Below are 22,990 nucleotides of genomic sequence, written 5' to 3' on the forward strand. Positions count from 1 at the left end.
GGAGGAATGATCACTGGGAGGAGCACAGAAAGAATAAACACCATGGTCCACCTGCATCAGCACATCTGCCCCAGCTGCAACAAAACATCCTCTCCAGCCACAGCAGTCACTGTAACCATAGGAGCCAACTCCGAGGGGCTGAGGTCCCTTTGCTCCTCCCCCAATAAAATATTTTCAGGGGCACCAATCCCAAAGTTGATGGGCATTGACATTCAGATGGTGTGTGCGCACCACCTATTGTAATCAATATGCAGGGTGGGACTTACCTGCCCCCCCCCCGATATTTTATTCCAGTTGGCTTCCCTGCTTCCATGCACTCTCAAATTTTGCTCCGAGGATTGGGGGACCACCTGGAACAGTTCTTGGTGGTTTGTAGGGGGCTACAGGGGGAAAGAGAAGAATGAATGAAAGTATGGTTGTAAGTGTCAGATTGCACCCCATGATTAGTAATCAAAGCAATTGTTCATCTAGTAGCATATTATGTGGCTTACAATGAGTGACTTCTTATGTCAGGTCCATTGAACTTGACTGTCAGTTGCAATTCCATTATGCTTATCCCACTTAAATGATGTAGGCTGGACATTCAAATGTAGATCAGTTCAGAGTAGCTAAGGGGCCTCCTTAGGATAGAACATGACCCAACCTGATTCCTATTGGTGCAACTGTGTGACCTGCTCCCGATTGTGCTCCTTTTCTACTTGCTGTATTATATCTGACAGAGGAGAACAATGTTGGCTCAGTAATATCAGCCTACGCTGTTGTGCTGACGCAGCGTTGTGGCTCAGCCAGTTCCACCAGCACAGTGGCACAAGCAAAAGTGCTAGTGCAATGGTAATTGTGTCCTACCCTGCATCTGATATCAGTTGTGCTAAGGTTGGTGTGGCCTTAGGTAAAGGTAAAGGGACCCCTGACCATTAGGTCCAGTCATGACCGACTCTGGGGTTGCGGTGCTCATCTCGCTTTATTGGCCGAGGGAGCCGGCGTACAGCTTCCGGGTCATGTGGCCAGCATGACTAAGCCGCTTCTGGCGAACCAGAGCAGCGCACGGAAACGCCGTTTACCTTCCCGCTGGAGCAGTACCTATTTATCTAGTTGCACTTTGACGTGCTTTCGAACTGCTAGGTTGGCAGGAGCAGGGACTGAGCAACGGGAGCTCACCCCGTTGTGGGGATTCGAACCGCCAACCTTCTGATCGGCAAGTCCTAGGCTCTGTGGTTTAACCCACAGCACCACCCACGTCCCTTGTGGCCTTAGGTAGTTATGTCCAATTTATTGTGCAAGAGCCATAGGATTGGGTCGTAAACCTGGAAGCTCAAACAGCCAAACTAGCATTTGTATTTGCCCTTTCAAACTTTAGTTTCAGGTGCATTTTATAGGGTTTGGGTCCAGGTTTTGACAATATAAGCCAGGGGAAAATACTGTCAATTTGTTTATTTGCGCAAACTTTTTAAAACCAAAGTTCTTCCTGTGAAGCAAAATAATAATCAGAATTGAACGTACTGTTAGGGAGCAGTTAAGGAGAGCTGCTGCTGGGAAGGTGTGGGACTGGGAAGCAGTGGTTTTTGCCTCTTGATTTGCTAGCAAAGTATTTGGGGATAGATGATACCTGAACTAAGCTGTGTGTACAAGAAATGGTTTGTATAGTAAAACTGGTGAGCCACTATCTTCCTGGAATCAGACAGCATTACACCTCTTTCTCAGTGTTGTGGTGTTGCCTCCTCCCCATCTTTACTCTAGTGGGCTAATCTCTTTCAATTCTCATTATAGTGGGGCAGACCTCTGGTAGCACTCTGAGGTCTATTAGTTATTTGTAGTCATGTTTTATAATGAAAACAACATTATCCTTGATTTTAGCAACATTTTTCATATTTAATTTGAAAAAAAAGATGCTGAACTTCTCTTAACTAGTGATCCAAAAGCTTTTTTTTTTTTGTCTTAGCTCCAGTTCAGGTTCAATAAGACGGTTCCAATTATGGTTCAAGTTTGGTTCTCATTAGAATAAAAATACCATCATTCTGTTTCGACTTTGAATGTAGTTCAACTCCCTGTAGCAATGTGGAATATGCCCACATATAAACTTCATGTACTCTTAAGGCTTATTCACACAGGCAACTATATTACTCAGTAACATCACAACTGAACATGTGAACTGCTTCTATTGAGTCTAAAGTAAAAGCAGGTGTTCCACACATGCAAGACATCATTGGGTTTTGCAGTCACTGACTGATACAAATGGGAACTCACTCTTCATTTGGCATTTTACTGTGTGGGAAATAGAACCTGAGAGAAAACAAGGTATGGTGTACTCTAGGGTTTCTGTGCTGACATAAATTAATTTCCTAGTGTGGACTGAGTTACTGCTGCATGGCCAGAGATGGCTGACGCTTGGTTGCTGTGCAGGTAGCAGGAAGGGTGAATATGGAGAATGCCATGTAGCTTATAGGAATCAGGTGTGTTGGATGAGCCTCCGCCACTCAATGTGGTCATGGCCTTCTAACTGTGCTCTTACAAGCTCTTTGATCTCTTTATGATGTTGCTTCCCTGAAAGCAATAGCAGAGGTGAGTGTGATGTGTCTGGGCTGCTATTGTGATGGGGAGAAGGAGGTACGGCATTGGAAGGCAGAGAAGTGTGGTTCAGAGAAGGAGCATTTGTTACGTGAAGACTATCACTCCTTATGGTCTGCCCTCCAGCTAGTAGAATTTGGAGATACAGTGGTACCTCGGGTTAAGTACTTAATTCGTTCCGGAGGTCCGTTCTTAATCTGAAACTGTTCTTAACCTGAAGCACCACTTTAGCTAATGGGGCCTCCCTCTGCCGCCGCGCCGCCGGAGCACGATTTCTGTTCTCATCCTGAAGCAAAGTTCTTAACCAGAGGTAATATTTCTGGGTTAGCAGAGTCTGTAACCTGAAGCGCATGTAACCTGAAGCGTATGTAACCCGAGGCACCACTGTACACACAATCAACCTCTCGCCCGGTCTGGTGCTATTACTGAAAGCCAGGTTGGTCCAAAATAAGTACATAATTAATCATCCACAGTTTGATCATAGATGAGGCGGCCAACCTGGCATGTTTTACTGACACCTGGGTGAATAAACTGGAAAGGTATTCAGTGCAGCACCAGGCCAGTGAGATGGGAGCAGGGAGTTGTCATCCATAAAGATTCCATTGCTCTGTGATTCAGGATTGTTCCTGGTGTTGGGTCTGACAGAGTAGGGATGTTGCTGATGTATCGCCCCTCTGCACAGCCCTGCTGGCTGGAGGAGGTTGTCTCAGAAGTGTATTGTAAATTTCTTTAATGCTAGGAGCAGGATAGGAGAGTCTGCTTATGACCTTCATTGTACAATTGTCCTTCAAGGTAGATCAATTGTGTGCTGGCAGGCAGGGTGAAAAGCTGTTGGTTCCAAAGATACTCTGAGATAAAGCGCCACAGGGAGGTGATTGCTCTTGATGCAGTCTCCCACCTGAAAGGTTTCAACCTGGTTTATCAGAGCAGAGGAGCCTAAGATGTAGTTGATCATGCTACTTGCTCTCCTGGAGACGAATGTGAACTCCCCAAGCTGGTCACCTGGTAATGAACCATTCAGGATCACTCTGTCAAAATGTACACACAATTTGGCAAGGCTAACTCCGGCATCATTTATATGGGTGTCTTTGGAATGTTGTATGCCAGAGAGAAGCTCAGGCAGGTGATCCTCAGTGTCGGAACCCAGCTCTCTTGCAAGCTCAAAATTGTCTCTACCCACTCTTGCATTGAAATTGGCTGCAATTAGAAGATTGATGTTGGGGAATTTGGTCTCCACTTTTTCCAAAAATGATGAGTTGGTTCCAATAGCCCATCAATGTCTGCTGGTTGGGGCAAGGGGGTATATATACGTTGATTATAATTAGAACCAAGTTTGAAGATCTCAATAAGAATGCCTGGGTAATGTTGTCCCATGGTTGGAGGGAAATGATTTCAAGATTAGGCTGCTGGATGCAAAGAAGGTTAGTCCTGCTTTATATTGGCCCATGATGTTGGATTTATGGGCTGGGAAGGAGTACAAATTGAATCCCTCCAAGTTTATTCCACAGTGAGCCCAGGTTTCTTGTAATAAGATGTCAAAAGACTTGATAAAACAAATGACTTCAGGGTCATTTACCTTTTTCCTCCAGCCTATGTTCCAGGAGAGGATCTGAATCACCTGGGCCCCAGAGTCACTTGATTGTCCGTCAACTTCAGTTAACTGATCCAGGCAATTATCTGTGACTGTCCCTCGGAGTCAACTCCCTAGCGTCATGATTGCAGAACCTGGCTCCCGCACGATCAGTATTATTTGCCGAGGAAGTCTGACACGGACTCCATTCCTTTATTGGCTTAGAGAAGTTAGCTGAAGCTTTGTGGCTTGGGAATTGTAAATGCTTCATTATGGAGCCATTCGCCCTTAAGGAGATGGTGGTGTGTCCTCTTCTCAATAAGACCTCCCTGGACTCAGAAATCTTGAACAGCTATTGCTCAGGCACCAAAACCCACTTTGGGGGCAAGTTGCTTGAGGGGGGGTGGTGATCCAATTGTCAGCATGCTTGGAGGATGTGCACTGAAATTCCCTTGGTGAACTTTATCAGAAGATGGAAGTGCAAACTTATTTCTTCCCTCTGATTTCTAAGTGGATTTTGATATTGTTGACCATCAAGTGGCTCCAGAGTTTGGGAACTGGGGGGCACTGTTATAATTATTCCTCCAAGTCCATTTTCAGAAAGCAGCAACGAAGGACCATGAAAGCTAACTTGTGGTGTTTCCAGGATTCAGTCTTGTCCTCCATACTCTTTAACGTCTATATGAACCCACTAACAGATACCATATGGGAATTTTGAGTAAGCTGCCACCTGTATGCTAATGACATCCAGCTCTATCTCTCCATACCATCTGAATGAGGAGAGGCAGTACAGGTGCTTAACTATTGCCTAGAGGCGGTAATAGGCTGAATGTGGTCCAATAAATTAAAACTGAATCTAGACAATTCAAAGGCACTATGCATTGCCAGTTCTAAAGTCTGAGAGACAGCCAGTTCTGGATGAGGTTGCACTCCGTAGAAGAAACAGGCGCAAAGCTTGTGGGGGGTGTGTGTACTTATTGTCACCTGAGGCCTACGTGGCTAGCAGTGCCTATTTCCAGTTCTGGCTGGTTCACTGTCTATGGCTCTTCCTGGGTAGGGATAGCTTGGCCACAGTAATCCATGTTCTGATAACTTACAGATTGCACCATTACCATCACTTTATGTGGGCCTGCCCTTGAAGATAGTTTGGAAGCTGCAAGTGCAGAATGCAGCAGCAAAGCTGTTGGTGAATGTCTCTGCCTGGATATATATTATGCTGGTCTTGAAAGCTTTGCACCAGTTGCCAATTTGCTACTGAATCCAATTCAAGGTATTAACTTTGGCATATAAAGCCCTAATGACTTGGGCCCCAAATATCTGAAATAATGCTTCCCCTCACACCAACCTGATCAGGTATTAAGAACAGCAGGGGCTACTGGGTTGGTATTGCCACCCCCACCTGTGGTTTGAGGAGCAGAGGTGCTTAAGAGATCCTTCTCTCTGGTAGCCCCTGGGTTGTAGAATGACCTCTCCTCTGAGTGGCATCTTACACCTTCACTGTATGCTTTTCAATGATTGGTGAAGATGCACCTCTTTAACCAACTTTCTGGCTGCATGGATGTCTTCTCATCTCCTGCCTTGTTGTGCACTACTATCCGATGCTGCAGTTTGCTTTTGTTATCTTGTCACTTTATAGTTTTATTTTATCATTTAATGTGTTGCATTTATTTATTTTTTAAAAAGTTTTTTATTTATACAACAAGAAAAAATGAAAAAACAACAACACAAATACCAAATTACACACAAATTACAAAAATAACCATAGACACATAATTTTCTTAGCAAACAATAAAACATCTATTGGTCTTGACACTAAAGACCCAACCTCCTGTCTATTCCATATTTCAAATTCATATTACTTTTTGCCAATACACACTTCTAACATAATTTAACTTATTCTCAATAAATCTAATTTCTTATATCTACCTTGCAATTATTACTGAAGTTCCTCGAATGTTGCAACAAATGTGTTACATTTATTTTAAATGTGGCATTTTTGTAACCTGCCCTGGGACTATTTGGTGAAGGTTGGGCTGTAAGTAATAATACATAATGTTTATGTTTATGCATATGTTTATGGATGTATGTGTGCACATATATGTATATGCACACTGTATCAAATACCAGCATTAAAACTACAAGAAGTATTTTCCTTCTTGCTGTGCAATCCTAAATATTATTTCTTAGCCTTCTGACATTCCACTGTGAACTTACCTCCTAGTAAAAGTCTATAGTCTTACTGACGGAGCAATACTTTGCATGTTTATTTGGAAATAAGCCACAGTCAGTTCATTGGGACTTACCTCTGGAGAAATGTGCACAGCTCAAGCTGTTAACGCATAAATGTTTATTCAGTGACATAACTTCATCTTTTGACCACCGCAACCACTACTAAACATTTATTGAGCACCTTGATCTGGTAGGCAATTAATAGCTGCTAGAGATTGTACTAAAACACACATATGAGTATTGCACAGAAGACATACAGTAGTCGTGGGGAACATGTGGTCATAGAATCATACAAATGCAGAGTTGGAAGGGACCTAGAGGATCCATACAGGGATCACGCCCATGACCTTGGCGTTATCAGTATCATGCTCTAACCAATGGAGCCATCTAGATGTAGATAGGGACACGGGTGGCGCTGTGCTCTAAACCACTGAGCCTCTTGGGCTTGCTGATTGGAAGGTTAGTGGTTTGAATCCACATGACGGGGTGAGCTCCTGTTGCTCTGTCCCAGCTTCTGCCAATCTAACAGTTCAAAAGCATACCAGCGTGGTTTCTGTGCACTCTGGCTTCCGTCACAGTGTTCCATTGTGCCAGAAGTGGTTTAGTCATGCTGGCCACATGACCCAGAAAGCTGTCTGCGGTCAAACGCTGGCTCCCTCAGCCTGAAAAGTGAGATGGTCGCTGCAACCCCATAGTCGCCTTTGACTGGACTTCTTCAGGAGTCCTTTACGTTTATACCTTAGTTGAACTCCAACTCCCAGTAGCCCCAGGCAACATGGCCAATGGTCAGGGATGATGGGAGATGTAGTCCAACAACATCTAGAGGGCTGGTGATTCTGTCTCTGGTTTACAGTTTTGTCCTGGGGTTTATCATGACACCATAGGGATGGGATGTGGCCATTAAGCAGAGTAATGTGGATGTTATGAAAATAATAATTATTAATTTTCTTCTTATTCTTCCTCTTCTTTATCATAACTTCTTGGGAGAGATGGTTGCAGGACTTGGCTAGGCTTGGGTACTATGAACCTTGAATTATTTTTTCTTTTTGAGTGGGGGATTTACTGTTCCATCTCAGACACCAAAATAACTTTGGTCAGCCCTGGGTGAGAGGTTAGGGACTGGCAGTGAATAATGAGAATTACGATGAAACCACCCTCTTCACACACACTCATTCTGAAGGGTAAATAATAATTTATCCTTTGTTTTCTGGGAAATCATTATTTTGTATTGAATGAGAGGGAAAATAACTCCATTTCTATTTACAATAAAATAAAACTGCATATGATTTACCTATTATGCATTCACCTCATTTCAGTTCATTCTTTGCATTTTGGGACCATTTCAGTCATTCATGTCTTAGAATGGCTATAAGCTTTCTTCCAGTGTTGCCCGTAGGAACTGAAAATGACTAATTCTCAACCTCAGCTGATGTCTGTGGATGATATTGCAACATTGTTGACAATGCAACAATTTTAAAGGCTGACAGGAATGGAATGGCTTTCACCCAATTCTCAAAACTTGCTTTTCAACTTTTTTTGCTTTTTTTAAATTTAAATAGCCACTTGGTAATAACGCGTGGGTGGACTTGTTTGCAGCTAAGTATATATACCCTGTTTGGCACAAAGATACAGGTTGTGCATATCACGGAATGTGTTTAAAGCCAAACCCTGATGGAGGGCACTACAAATATGCAGAAGACTCTGGGCAAGAGCTGTATCATCTGTCAGTTCTAATAAAAGTTACCAAAAGCCTGTAACAGAAACTTATATCAAGAATTACCACTGTCCTTCAATTATCCTTTTTTTTGAAATTGGATCCCAAAGGACCTTCTTATTCTCCAACCTATGTTCTGGTCCCTTTTTGTGGAGAAAACAAATTGCTGAGCATATACTGTATACATAACTGGTTTAATCTTGTACCCATTTACTTTGGAGCAAGCCTTATTAAACTCAGTGGAACTTAATTCTGAGTAGCCACGAACAGGATTGCACTGTTAACCTTGAATTGCCTTCTCTGTTTTTAGTTTTCAGCTCTGTCATATGCCTCTGCTGTTCAGCAGGAAGCATATGGATTCTGGATGGGTTTGTATACATCTCTTGATAAAAGCATCAAGAAGTCATTAAAATGCCAAAAACAAATCTAAACCTCTTGCAGCATTTTGTCATTCCTGCAACAGTCGGAATCAGCTAGTGTCTGTTTGTTATTTTACCTTGGGGGCTTTTGTGTCACCATAGATTACATAGAAGATTGACCAAGGCAGACAGGATTAATGATACTGTACTAGCTATAGAAGCAGACTTGCTATATGTGTACAAAGTTTCCATCTGCTTCCTAACATAAGCCCCCCCCCCCCGTATTTAAAAACATGAGAGACCCAAAAATTAATAATTTTTCAAGAAGAAAAACTTATGTTACTGTAGCAGAGAACCTCTTTAGAGCATTTTCACATGTGAGGCTAACAAGCACATGGAATCTCTCCCGCTAGTTCCACCTTGTGTGAATTATGTTGATGCAGGGCAGAGAACAGAAGAGAAATGAAAGGTATGCTCCTGCCCAGGGTGGTCCAACACGCAGCCCTGAGGCATTTTTTGTGGCCCTTGGTAACATATAAAAGCCCCCCCCCCAATGCTGCCTTCCCAAAGCTGGGTGAGTGAGGTGCTGGGCTTTGGGAAGGAAGTGTGAGGGCTCTGACAGGGTCCCAGAGTCCTTCCACCTCCTTCCCAAAGCCCTGTTTGTGCTTTCTCAGCTTTTGGAACTAGATGGGAGGGCTCTAGGACCCTTCTAGAGCCTTCTGCTTCCTTCCCAAAGCCTGGCCCTTTGCTTAGACAATTTTGGGAAGGCAGTTTTAGGGGAGGGGGTATCAAATTTTGGCCTTGCTCCCCCTTGTGCAACAAGGCAGTGAGCAGCCTGCAGATTCTGTGCCAAACTACTCTTGTGGCCCAGTTGGTATGAAAAGTTGGGTCACACTGCTCTAGCCAATGAAGGTTTAATAGACACATTATTGACAGATTTAAGAACAAGGCTATTTATAGCACAATCTTATACATGTCTACTCTGAAGTAAGCCCCACTGAGTTTAATGGGTATTTCTCCTAGGTAAATGAGCATAGGGTTGTCCTTAATTAAGATCACTACAGACTATTTGAGCAACAGGCATATCAAACATATATATCTTTTTAAGGGAGTTCCACTAAAAGGAAGAGTCTTAGTTCAGTGATAAGAGTATCTGCTTTGCCATGGAGAAAACCCAGGTTCAGTCTCTGGCATTTACCGTATTTTTTGCACCATAACACTCACTTTTTTCCTCCTAGAAAGTAAGGGGAAATGTCTGTGCGTGTTATGGAGTGGATGTCTGCGGGTGGCGGGGGGGATCTGCTGCAGTCGTGAGCAGAGGATCCATGGTTCCCCTTCCTTCCCTCCTCCATGGTTACAAAGCATGGATCCACATGGATCCTCAGGATTTTTGCATTGGGCTAGTCCAAACTCACTGTCAGATCACATGTCTGTGGCCACAGCATGAACCACAAAAATCATATATCCACTATTTCATTTAGAATATTTTTTTTCTTGTTTTCCTCCTCTAAAAACTACGTGCGTGTTATGGTCTGGTGCGTGTTATCGAGCGAAAAATACGGTACCCAGATAGGATGGGCAATTTCACCTGTTTGAAACTCTGGAGAGTGGAGACAATACTGAACTAAATGAAGCAATGTTTTGGTATAAGGCAACTTCTGATGTTCCTAAGTGTTCCAGGACGTAGGTTTTCCTGTATCAATTCCTATCATCATCATCATCATCATCATCATCATCATCATCATCTCGTTTTGTCTTCCTCCTCCACAAATAAGTTTTGTTTATCTAAGACAAATTCATAGATCATCATGTCAGCTGAAGGTATGAATCAGTATATTTCTACCACTGACATTTCACCTTTAATTATTTGTAGATCCAAACAGATGATTCAAACATTTCACCACCCTCACAAAGGCTGTGAAAATACTTCTGTGGGGTGCGGCCATAATATCTGTATGCCACTTATTGTGTCATTCAGCCCAAGCGCGTGGAGAATAACCATTCGAGCACCACAGGTTCCTGGAGGTAGCTGTGCTGGCATAAAGCAATTCCACACAACTGGGTGGCAAATAACCCAGTTGTGCGTAGAATTATTTTTCACTGCCTCAACATGGCCCTGAGGGGATTTCTGTATCTTTAATAGCAGCATAGCAGGAAAAGTCACAGCAGGCAGGGCTTTTCTAATCACCCTGCTGCAGTGATATGAAAAATTACACCAGGTGAAATGTGCACTTCAATGTGAATCTAAAGTTACACAAATTTTCTGTAACTGGAAGTTCTAATTACTTGCTTTACCTGGGCAACATATACTGCAGTGGGAGATCCCGTTATCGCTCTCTGTGCCTATACATATATGCCTAAGAGGAAGGCATGCTTGGCAAACCCACACCGTGATCAACTCCTGCCTGGAAACCAATGTCCTCACTGTGGAAGGACGTGTGGGTCCAGAATTGGCTTCCACAGTCACTTACAGATTCATTGTTAAAACCATGTCTATGGAAGACAATCTTACTCGGCTATGAGCGATTGCCAAAGAAGAAGAAGAAAGATGCCCCTATGCTTGGACCTCATGTCTGTGGCACTCTGAAGCACAGCAGGAAGATAAATTACAGTGGAACATAGGAAAATGCCTTATATTGCATCGGACAATTGGTCCATCTAGCACAATATTGTCTATGCTGATTGGCAATGGTTCTCCAGAGTTTCAGAGAGGGATCTCTCCCAGCCCTACCTGAGGATTCTGGGGGTTGAATGTGGGACATAGCTGTCAACTTTTCCCTTTTCTTGTGAGGAATCCTATTTGGAATAAGGGAATTTCCCTTTAAAAAAGGGAAACGTTGACAGCTATGATGTGGGACCTTTTGCACGCAAGGCCCTATTGGTGCTGCTGCTACTACTGCGTGTTGCCCAGTTGGTGTTGCCCTGTGACTGGGCCTTCTCAGTGGTGGTTCTCTATTTCTGGAATGCCCTCCCTAGTGAGGTGTTGCTGTCCCCCTTCATTAACTTTCAGGAGGAATTTGAAAACATTCCTATTTTCCCTGGCATTTGACGGCTGAAAGTTTCTGTTTCTGGTGGCCTTGAAACTATTGCTATGAAAGTATGTGACTGTTATAAGGTTTTTTAAAAAACATGTTGCTGTTTTATTTTTAATTGTATTGTTTTTACACTGATGTTTGCTGCCCTGGACTCCTTTGAGAGGAAAGGCAGGATATAAATTTAATAACTAACTCAAAAAGTATGTACTCCTTCACTGAAATATGACCCTTTCCATGGTACTGCAATCTTACACAGAAGCAAATCCCATTGAGTTCAATAGGATTTGATCCCAGGAAAGTGTGTTTCTGCCCAAACCTGTCTTACTCACAGGAAAGTGTGTGCATCTGATATCTCGTATTTGCTTCTTCCCCCAGGACTCCAAATGTCTAGATAAATTATTAGAAAGAGATACATTATTTAGATGTCAAGCAAACCAAGCACAACGATTCTCCTGTTTGCTCTAGTAACTCATTGCTTAATCCTAGTTATATCTTAACAGCGCATACATGAATATAATAACCATGTAAACAAAACATGGAGACTGTGACTTTGTTATGTTTGACAGGTTCAGCTCGCTAGGCAGGTAAATCCAGGTCTCACTGAAAGCTGTCAGGAAATAGATGTGAAATAATAAGATGCTTTCATCACCATCCAAAAGGTGAGCTGTCGTTTAGCAATGAAATTAAAGGAGCAACAATTGGAAAATGGGTAGTATAATCTGAATTAGTGTATAAACTGGCATATATGTCCCACTTTTTCAGTGAGGCAAACTAGCAAAATTCACCACTTGGAAACGCTCTGCTGGATGGCTACTTGCAGATGCACTGATGGCAGAGAAGTAAGCTCTGAAGTAGGCATGATGGTGTAGTCTCATCTGTTTCCGGTCAGGTTCAGACCGAGTCTTATGCCACCTGTGCTCTAGCCACCAACGCTCCTCTTTCATCACATGCAGATCACTAGAATACCAAGGCAATTTATGTGCTCTCTACAGCAACACTGAGGGCAATCAGGAGTGATTGTGTCGATGACTCTATGCATCTTACCATTCAACAGTGGGACAAGAGCCTTGACGGGAGCACCAGCCATATCAGGAATATTAGGAAGACTTTGGGCACAATCAACTAATGAAATCTACAATTATTTAAACTTAAATATATCAAAGAAATCTACTTCCACATTAATTCATTTAGGACTGCAGTGCAAAGCTATGTTAGCACACTTAGGTAAAATAAGCTTCACAGAATCAACAGGTTTTGATTTTTGTAACTAAATTCCCCCAGAACCACTGTAGTGCAGTGGGCCTATGTCTCCAAGCATCAGTGTGACTTAACTCTGACTAAACCTGCCTATAATTTCTTAGTATGTCTGGGTACTGGTATTAGTAGCATAATGCACACCAAGACACTTTATACTTTCCTTTATACTTTCCAGACATGAGATCTGGTATTGAAAATAGGTTGTGGGCTTGGTTCAGATTAAGTACTTCATTGTTCCTCCTTTTTCAGTCACCACTATTAAAGTCTAACTTAAAGCTAGGTTATATTGAGTCACCTTGAGAATTGTCACAGTAGTAGTATTTAGTGCAGCTATCAAAAAACAAATACCATAACGACCCAAGGCACACTCCTGAATTGGGGAATATCAGGAATTTAGTAGTCATTTATTTATTTTTAGTGTCTTGCCATAGCAAATCAAAGCAACTTACAATATTTTAAGCAAAACACACACACACATTAAAAGCAGCAGTTTAGAAAATTGGAGAGACAATTTTATTTTTAAAAAGCTAGATAAAAACAACGCACCTATGCAAAAAGGCCACAGATAAATAAAAGCCAAAGGCCTGATGAAAAAGTTATGTTTTTGCCTGGTACCTAATGATGGTGCCAGACAGTGCTCCCCCCCCCCCAAAAAATGTTTAGGGGTACTCTCATTTTCCTAAGTGAAACTTAGATTCACAAAATGTTTAGGGGCATGTGTGTCCCCAGAAAAAAGCACTGATGCCTGGCAATTGTTGGGGAGAGCATTCCACAAGTGGAGAGCCACCACTGAAAAGGCCTGTTCTTATGTTGCAGCCTTCCAGACCTTGTGTGGAAGGGACACATGAAGGGCCTCAGATTCAGCTAGATCAAAACTTAAGAATCAAAATGTTGTATCTTTAACTCTGGTTCCGGCCAGAAAAACAGTGCTGGAAGTAGAAATATAAATTCTAGATACAGCCACTTTATGATGAGAATGATTGCCTTTTCACTGCAGTTTGTGTTAGTGCTTTACAGTCACTGCATGGTAATCCTGTGGATGTCTCAATATTAATTTAGATCTGACACTCATTCAATAATACGCAATACATGTTGATCCATCCATAAGATACAGATGGGTGTGGTTATCCCCCCCTGTAGGAAGACACCAAGAGATTGGTGTGGCTAGAATGATGTTTGGTAGTGATTGGTACAGCTAAATTCACACATGTTCACCTTGAGTTGCCACCTTTTTTCAGGAACGGGCTGTTGCTCCTTTATAAGCTACACAACATGCAAAAATTCAACAGGTAAAGCTCCCATCAACTTGCATTGCCAGGGAAAAGCATCACCTACGGAATTCATGTCCACCATGCAGGCTAGGCACAGAAACTCTGTATCAAAAAGAAGTGGCAGTCCTTACACCTTCTAGTTAAGACGTGGCCTCTGAAGCCACCCTGAGATCCACAATTTATAAAGCTCTCTTTACACATTTAGCAAAAAGAACAAAACGCCCCCTCGTTCCCCAAAGCTGCAACCTTTCCTACTTGGAAATAATCCGCACTGAATTTTACTTAGAAGTCCTACTAGCTTCTGGAGTAACGGTGCTCCTTGGGAACAGGATTGCAGCCTTTACTTACTTCCTAGAAACTCGCATATAGGCTTGAGTTGTTGGGAGTTTCTCTTGCATTTCCGGATATAGAGTCTTCGTCGTTCTCTCTGCTGGAGAAGGCCTACACTACAGTTACCCCGTGGCACAGGACACAGAGCACGTGAATTTACGACAGCTCCTCTGAAAGCGCACCACAAAACCCTCCTCTCCTGCGCCTGCAGTTCCACCAGCAGCAGCTATTTGCCGAGCCCACCTTTGCAGCTCCTCCGCCGCCCCCTTCCCTTCTGCAAGGAAGCAGGAGGAAGAGGCAGCGGAGGGAGAAACCCGCCCGCGCCAGCCTTTCCTTTCTTTCCCTGCACCATTTTAGGCCAGCTCCTCGGTGCGCCCCCGGTGCAATCTGCCCTGCTGCTCCTTGCAATGCTCATTCTGCCGCTCCTTACACAACCCGTTCCTGGCCTCCCCGCCCCCTCCCGGCCCGGCCACTTGCGAGCATTTGACAGAAGGACGAGTCACGTGGCGGCCGGAAAGCGTCTCTTTGCGACCTCAATGACAGGCAAAATGTGCGACAGCCGCTTGCAAGGCAGGGAGGAAGCTTCTCTGGAGTCTCCTCTCCTTCTTTAAAGGCAGGGCTGGCTGCTGCCTTGCACCCTTCAAGTCCGGAGTCCTTCTTCCCCGAGCTCCCAAGTAGCCGGGACAGTGGATTTTGGGAGAGGGGAGATATTTGGGGAGAGGCTCCGAGGGGTTTGGCAGAGTTTGGAGTTTTAGATGAGCTCTTAGCCTCCCTTTCTCTCTCGTCCCCCCACCCCCCGCCCCAGCCCCAACTCCCTGGAGCCCGGTTCTCGCCAGCAGCAACCTGCAGGTGCACAGTTCAGATAGGAGGAGGGGACACTACCGGCTGCAATGGCGTCCAACATGGATAGAGAAATGATACTGGCTGATTTTCAGGTAAATTTCAAATTCCACCACATCCACCACTGCCATATTCTGATCATAATCTTTCTCGCTCTTATTATTATTATTTTTATTTTTAAAATGGTTCCTTTTCTCCCCGTTTCTCTGCTTTCTGTGCTTTTGTGGGGAGATTTTCGCTCTGGAAACGTGAGTCCTGCTCTCAAACAGCAGTGGGATAACAAGGAACAACAACAGCAACAACACTCTGGAGGCTGTTTATCCATTGTATCCAGTTTTCGGTATTCAAGGGGAATAAATAAGACGAAAAAAGCTCCTCCACTTATAAACAAGGCATTTATCTCTGTGCTTCACAAAGAAAAAACCACCTCAGATAATATGCATATGTCTTTGTTTTGTCTTTTTTTTTTTAGGTTTCTATCCTGATCTCCCCGATTCTTTCTGACCATCCCTGTGAGCTTTTAATAATAAATTGCAAGGGGCAGGGACTAAGATGCTTTCATTATAAGGGGCTTGCCAACATTCCAGGGGCCCATACCTGTTTCACTCATGGATATGAGAGGAAAGATGTTAAAGAAGGGGGTAGGGGTGGAAAAGACATCTGGAATGAGAAAATTCACTGATTCCCATTCCACTAAAATTGATTTTCAAAACATCCAGTTTCAAAGAGATATGTAGTACTTCTGTAAGAGCTTCACTTCATCCATGGTGTGTCTTTTTTGTGATATTTTGATATTCTTCCATTATAATTTCAGTTAATAAGGCAGTTTCCGTACCAACTTCCTGTCTGAGGAAATTTCCTAACGTGAACTTGTTCTGAGTCCAAATAGGATACAGTCCAAATCTGAAATATGTACTTTGTTGTACATATTTTTAAAGTATAATTAGGAAAAAGCAGTGCTCTCTTGTACCATGCTTGTTCATAGGTATTGGGATCTTATGTATGTATAGTGTGTATGTATCTGCATAACATTTAAATATATACATAGTACTCATAGTTCTAGGGACTTATCTTTATTTCTAGGTTAAGGCTAAAACCCAGTATCTTACTAAAAGTGTACCTTTAATAATTTTCTAAAAAATATTTTCACTTCTGCCTTTCTGCATATGAATGCATGCTTTTAAAAACAATAACCAAGGTATATTTAATTTTCTTTTTTTCATAGAAAGTTGAATGGGTACATGTTTAGTAGTAATACTACATATCACTTAACAATGTCAAAAATATAAATTGTAAAATGAACCTAGAATTTTATGATTGACATCCTAGTTCCAAACAAACTCACTAGCATGATTATCATCAGTGAGACTTTTAAAGAACATGAGTAAAATAAGTTACACATAAGTATCTATGCAAGACTTCTGTTCTGGGCACCCTTACTTGTTGTACATAAGTCCCATGGAACTTACTTCAAAGTGAACCTGCAGTGAATTTGGCTAATTAGGAACAGAAGTCAACTTACGATGGCCAGATACATATGTATACTTCAACATTTTAATGAAAACTCAATGGAAATTGCTTTTTTTGTTGGATCTTAAGAAACCATTATTACATTAATAGAAAACTTACTTGTTTATAACACTAATAATATTTGAGGTCAGTTTTAATATTTACAACACATTAAAATGTACTGTTGAGATCTCATTCCAGAGGATCAGAAAGTTGTTAATTATGTTTGGAAATCTTCAGAAACTCAATGAGCTTGTTGATATTGCCTGTTCTACCTGAGCAGGGAAGTTCTGATCTTGTTGTACCAACTTGGTTCTGAGCTTTTGATTGAAGTCCACATTTACTGTATTTTAAACTTTTATTATATTTTATTAAACATGCATTTTCATGTCTGCTTGTAGAGATGTTCTACAATTGCAGAGAAAGTCTGCAAGGAATTAAATACTCTGAATAAATGTGTTGACAGCTGTAAAGATAGACACCTTATAAATAGACAGAAAAATCTACCTATATTTAATCTTAGTCTTTGAGCTGGTAAAAATGTGGCATTGTTTGGCAAGCTGCAATCCTCCTCCACATATACAGTACATTGTATTTTTGGATCAGGGTTTAACTAATGTGTCCCAAGCTAGTGTAGGAAGTTTAAAGCTTCTTTCCCCTGCTGCAGCTCTAATTTTGTCAGGTATTTAAATGTGATTTAAGAACAACAATGATGAACTCAGAATTGCCTTAATTATAGTTCTGTAGGTTTATAACTTTCTGAGGTCCATAATTTAATAACAATTTATCATATAGGGTTGTTTCATAATGATTTAGACATTTTAGGCTTTATTAATCCTTTAAATCACTGTTTTGTGTAATATTGTTGCAGATATAGTTTACTAGTTCTCAGGACTTATTTGGTAATCATTCTCATTTTTACCGATTGCAAAGGTAAGGATTAATGACTTCCCAAAGGTCACTTGCACTTCAGCCTTAATAACCCTTACATAGGTGTAAACTCCATTGACTTCCAAGTATGTGTAACTAGGACTGAAGCCTTCTTCAATCACCCTATGCATTAAGTACCTAGGAATAATTCCCATTTAATTCAGTAGGATTTGCATCAGAGTTCTGCAAGTGACCTAAAGTGGGATGTGAATCTAGGTCTTCCAGGTCCTGGTACACTACTTTGCGAGTTGACCACATCAGGGTTTGATCTTATTCTTTGGGTATTATTTTAATATGTATTTTTAGATGCATTACTATGTTTGTACATATTTAAATTGGGATTTAAGTGTTTTGGTTCTACAGCTTCTAGGATTAACACATGACTTTTTTGTCATGCATTATTAAAAAAAAACCCCTCAGGATTCCCATATCTCTTGTTGACTGAACAAAGAATGTGCTGAGTTAATGTTGTGGCTTCTACAGCACTCATTTGAAAATAGGGGGACAATCGAAATGCCTTCTTGCTGTTTCTGTTTCATGTCCTTTGTTTAAACAGCTATTTCCACAGTGCAAACCTATACATGTCTACTCATAAGTAACCCTCATTGAGTTCAATGGGAGTTACTCCAAGGTAAGTGTGTAATAGGCGCTGCCTGATAATAGCAGATTGTCTTGTTAGTATTTTTTGTACTACAGTAGGTCTATTAGTAGGATAATTCTTTAAATATATATACTATACTATCTCAGCTATGCATAGACCTCTAATAATTCAAGAGTGGAAGTGTCTTTCCCCACCAGCATACAGCTAATATTGATTTTTAAAATTGCCAAATATTTGCTTTTTCTGAATTATCAGTGAAACGATGCTAATTGCAGTATACAGACATGAATTCTAAACTTGTTCTCTAAAACTTGATTTTCTTCTGTTTCTGGATAACAACTATGAACTATTTCTAACCTGAAATAATAGAACGTTGCTATAATGCTAATGGTTTGTACTTTCAGCATTTTCTTTTTGCTTATTTGCAGCATGGCAAATGTTACTTTAGGGTGCAGAAACTTAAATCTCTGACTCTAGTACTTAAAGTTGTACTTTGAATAAAACTTAAACAATTTGTTCATGCACTTTATTTTCACCTACTTGGGAATAAGTCACATTGAACTCATTGGGACTTACTTCTGAGCAGGCATGCCTAGGATTGCACTGTCAAGATTCTAAATCTGATAAGACATTTCTGAATATACTACTTCATTCCCCCACCCCATTCTGTTGCATTGACTTTAATGAATGAGATTTACACACATATTTCTCTTCCACTGACATCAGTTGGATGTAAAAGTGGTTTACTTTGGTTGGTTCATGTTCTTTATCTTTAAAGATTGCTATGGGATTTAGCTTTTGTCAGAGATGTGATTCCCAAAGGGTTTCTACTTAATAATTCACCTCTGTAACTAGCAGATCAGGGAGCCTGGAAAAAGTAGGATCTTGGCCAGCTTTCTTATGGCTAGCAAGCATAGATTCCTAGTTTGCTCGTGTTTTGGTTCTGTCCAGTGCTTTTTTTTCTAAAAACATGTTTAGGGGTACTCTCATTTTGACTCAAGGAAATCACATTTTTATAGGTCAAATCGGGAAAAATAAATACAGTAAATGGACAAAAGTACAAAGATTCACAAAATGTTTAGGGGTATGTGTCCCCCTCCGTCCCCCCAGAAAAAAGCACTGGTTCTGCCCGATTGTGTGGTTTGCATTGGGCTGGTCACCCAAGTCATGTCCCTAAGCGCATGACCCATTTAATCTAAACAGCAGGTTGGAATGACCACCAATGTAATAGCTTCACTGCAGTTGCTATCCAGTTGGGAGATGTGTTAGTGCAAGATCATCCTGTGCCCTGTGTTTCTGCTTAAAATGTACAAGATACTTTGTAATTCCCCTTTCGTCTACCTGCCATGTTGGAAATTAAACACACAGGTGGATTTCCTCCCACTTACTGCCATGTTCTTTCAATTTCATTGCTTTTCTTGATGTGGGGAATGATCCATTAAGAGATAGTCCTGCAAAAGGGTACAGTAAATCAGTAACAAGTCATTTTCACAGTGAGTGCCAAACATTATTTGTAATTCAATGACACTTTGACATGGGTGTCTGCTTTATATAGGGAATATCAAAACAAAGACTTGGATAAAATTAAGGTAGATTAATAATCCAGTATTGCTTTATTTAGCATAGCTTTGTAAATGGTGCATTTCATTATAATCTCTTTTTCTGGCATTTTCTGAGTATGTGCTGCACCTCTAGTTTTGTATATTTGGAGGGAACAGGTCTGGCTTGGTCTAAGAGATGCTTGCTAGGAAAGCCAACATTGTCACCATCCTTGGTATGGCAATGGCAGTCTGAATATATGGTTTCTGACACTAAACTGGAGCAAGGATGGATGGCATTATGGTAAGAGGCTGAGAAACTCCTATTTACCAGTTTGGTGTAGGAAGTCAGGAGGTTCAAGTGAGATTAAACAAATGGCTGGTTCTGCTTCTCCCTGGTTACTGCAAGTACTTTTCTGGTTCACTGTTTGTCCCAGTTTTTGTAGGGGAGCTCTTGGGGTGAACTTAGATGAACTGCAGCTGTGTGGAACCTCACATAAAAAAAAAGCAACCACACTTTTTAATTTAAAGAAATGCACTTTTATCAGTCGCAGTACAACATTGACTCTCAGCAGTTTAATTTCTGTATGAGCTAAATTCTCTAATATGTCTCTAATAAGATTTCTCTAATACTGAATCTTGCCAAAATATGGTTACTGTAAAACAGGAGTTAGCCTGCCCTAATGTTGTGTTCTCTTATGGGTTACCTCTGAAGGGCTCTGTTCAAGTGGTGTGTGGGGCCAGAGGCAGAAGTGGGCAAAACAGGAGATGTGACTTTTACCTTTGTAAAAGGTATATTCCAGCCATGCAAAAGTCAGAGGCTTCTGTACACACCATCCAGGCAAGAAAGAGGCATTATAGTTCAAGGTCACATTCTGGCCTTGTAAAAGCATTCAAAGATGTGTGTGGAGAAGGGCCCAGAGACAGCTGTAGCTTGCCTTGGAGAGAGGGGCTATCGCTTGGGGAGAGGCACGTGTTCAATGGAGATTTTCAAGAGCAGGACAGGATATATAGGCCCAGAGGTTTCCCACCCTTGATGTAAAGGAACATTGGTCTACTTCAAACATAAGTAAAGCCTGCTGGATCATCCCAGTAGCCCATGCTGTTCTCATAGCGGCCAACCATAGTGGCCAACCCGAGCTCCTTAAGCAGGATCTGAGCACAAGAGCAGTCTCCACTCCTGTTGTCTCCATCAATTGGTATTCAGAAGCATTACTGAATACCATTGTGGAGCATTGTGGAAGCAGAGCATAACCCCCATGGCTAGTAGTCATCAATAGCTTTCTCCTCCTCAAATTTGTCCAGTTGTCTTTTAAAGCCATCTAAGTTGGTGGCCTTCATTGCCTCCTGTGTTACAGAGTTCCATAGCTTAACTGTGTGCTGCTTTAAGAAGTAAAGCAGGTACATGGATGTCTTTCCTATGTCCACAAGTGTGTTCTGTGATATGTTGGTGGCTTTGTTGTCATCCTGTGTAAAAAACCATTTGATGATTCTTGTCTTAGATCATTGTTTTCTGTGGTGTTGGTAAGCACCAGATCTCTTTTTTGCTTTTTAAAAATTGTGTTATATGTACCACTATAAGCTTTAAGTTGAAATTATTTTTGGGGGGAGGGTCTCCCCCCCCTTGAACAGGATCCATTTTCATTCTGCTGGATCTGACTGTTTACCCAAAGATGTGTACATATTCCCTGTCTACCTGGAAGTGGAGTGGCACAGTGGAGGGGATGGGCCACTTCCCTAAAATCTGAAATGTGCTCACAGGCCTCCAAAGGCTAGTGGCCCCTTAGATCAATTGACTATGCATTGCCTTCTTCGCTAACTGTAGCCCTCTTCTTTAGATGGTCAGAATGAACATGTGATGGGCCTCTTATGCATGAATAGGCTAGCTCCATTTAGATGCTGATGTGTGCATTAGCTCTGCTCTCTGGGCAACACACGATCACCATTAGTCTGCCCTCTGGGCAACACACAATCACCATGAGAGCAGAGGGTTACATGCATGCATTTCTGTGTGTAGAACCAGCTTCACATTGGTCCCAGTCACATGTCATATGGGGCATGGCCAATGCATGTGCACCAAGGAAGGAGTTAGAAGATGTCATGTTGGGAATTAATTCTGTAGCTTAGGCACACCTGCCTCTTTCTTGTCCCCATTCGTTGCAGTTTCATATGGGCAAAGGTTTACTGAAGGTTGACTCAGCTGAGTTTAGATATTGAGCAATCTCCTAGAGGCAAAGGCTGTTCTTTAAATTTGTTTGTTTCAGGCTCTTCAGGGTTTCAGAGGCCACCACCACCGCATTAAAAATGGTAGCAATGGTGTGTTGTGTATGTTTCATGGACAGTTCCAATTAGGGTGGCTATTTGCATGTCGCCCCCAAAAAGAAAAAGAATAAGGAATAAATGTATTGCCCCCTCAAAGAGGACATGGATTAGCACGAAATGCATACCTGCACAGAAGTACATTTCATCATGGTGCAGAAGACTGCAATCAGATGGCCTCTGTTTCTTCTGCTTTCTAGGTGTCTACTAACTCTTGATGAGCAGCTTTAAGGCTCCTGCTCTGCTTCCCGATGGTTCTTTATCTTTAAACCAGATTAGGACCAGCCAGCCCTTTGAATAGAGGACACCTTCAAACAGAGGACAGTCCTCTGTAAAGTAAGACACATGGCTACCATAGAGCCAACAATATTATATGCATGTATGAATAAACTCAAAAATCAGTTGTTGTTTTTAAATAATACTAATGAGGGAGAGAACAAAACTTTTGTTTCTGGCTGAGCCCTAAAGCTTCCTTGCTAAATTGCAGCAAATGTGATGGTATGCCTGTTCCCATACCACATGTGATGTCGTGTAGTAGATGCTTGTCTACAGAGGTTCATGCCACAATCAGTGTTGTTAAGGAGATAAGAATTGTTTGTTTCTGGCAACAGATTACCACAGCTACTCTCCTAAAACCAGTGCAAAGATTGGTATTTAGGGCAAAGAGTTCACCAAAGCAGAAGTTTAGCTGGAAGCTTCCTTCTCCGCTTTTATTATCATTATTTCTTGACTGTGTTGACACAGTTAGCTGTGACTTTAGGAAAGTAGGGGTTCCCTTTCCTTTGTATGGGATTTAATGACTCTGCAGGAGCAGTTGATGAATTGTTATTGTTGTGAAAAGAATGCTGCCCACTGCAGCAGCACCTTGCATTCCTCTCAACCTCTCAACCTTACTATCTTCACATCTAGTAAGAGGCACTTTG

General features: G+C 41.8%; 1 protein-coding gene and 1 long non-coding RNA gene across 2 annotated transcripts in view; one reads left to right on the plus strand and one right to left on the minus strand.

Annotated features, from left to right (window-relative positions):
• Positions 1 to 273: 273 nt before the first annotated feature.
• Positions 274 to 14,720, minus strand: LOC310765088. The gene is made up of 3 exons (XR_014549433.1): positions 14,349 to 14,720; positions 11,802 to 11,859; positions 274 to 380 (listed from the first exon to the last, which is right to left on the minus strand). It is a non-coding gene; the product is annotated as an uncharacterized lncRNA (long non-coding RNA).
• A 100-nt stretch (positions 14,721 to 14,820) lies between these two features.
• Positions 14,821 to 22,990, plus strand: part of FAF1 (Fas associated factor 1) — a 166,513-nt gene continuing 158,343 nt past the window's right edge. Inside the window, exon 1 of the mRNA XM_083619586.1 lies at positions 14,821 to 15,265. Coding sequence (XP_083475712.1) covers positions 15,221 to 15,265 — 45 coding nt within the window. The 5' untranslated portion in view covers positions 14,821 to 15,220. The remainder of the gene's footprint in view (positions 15,266 to 22,990) is intronic.

Source organism: Podarcis filfolensis (assembly GCF_964270895.1).
Source record: "Podarcis filfolensis genome assembly, chromosome: 6".
Classification (NCBI taxonomy): domain Eukaryota; kingdom Metazoa; phylum Chordata; class Lepidosauria; order Squamata; family Lacertidae; genus Podarcis; species Podarcis filfolensis.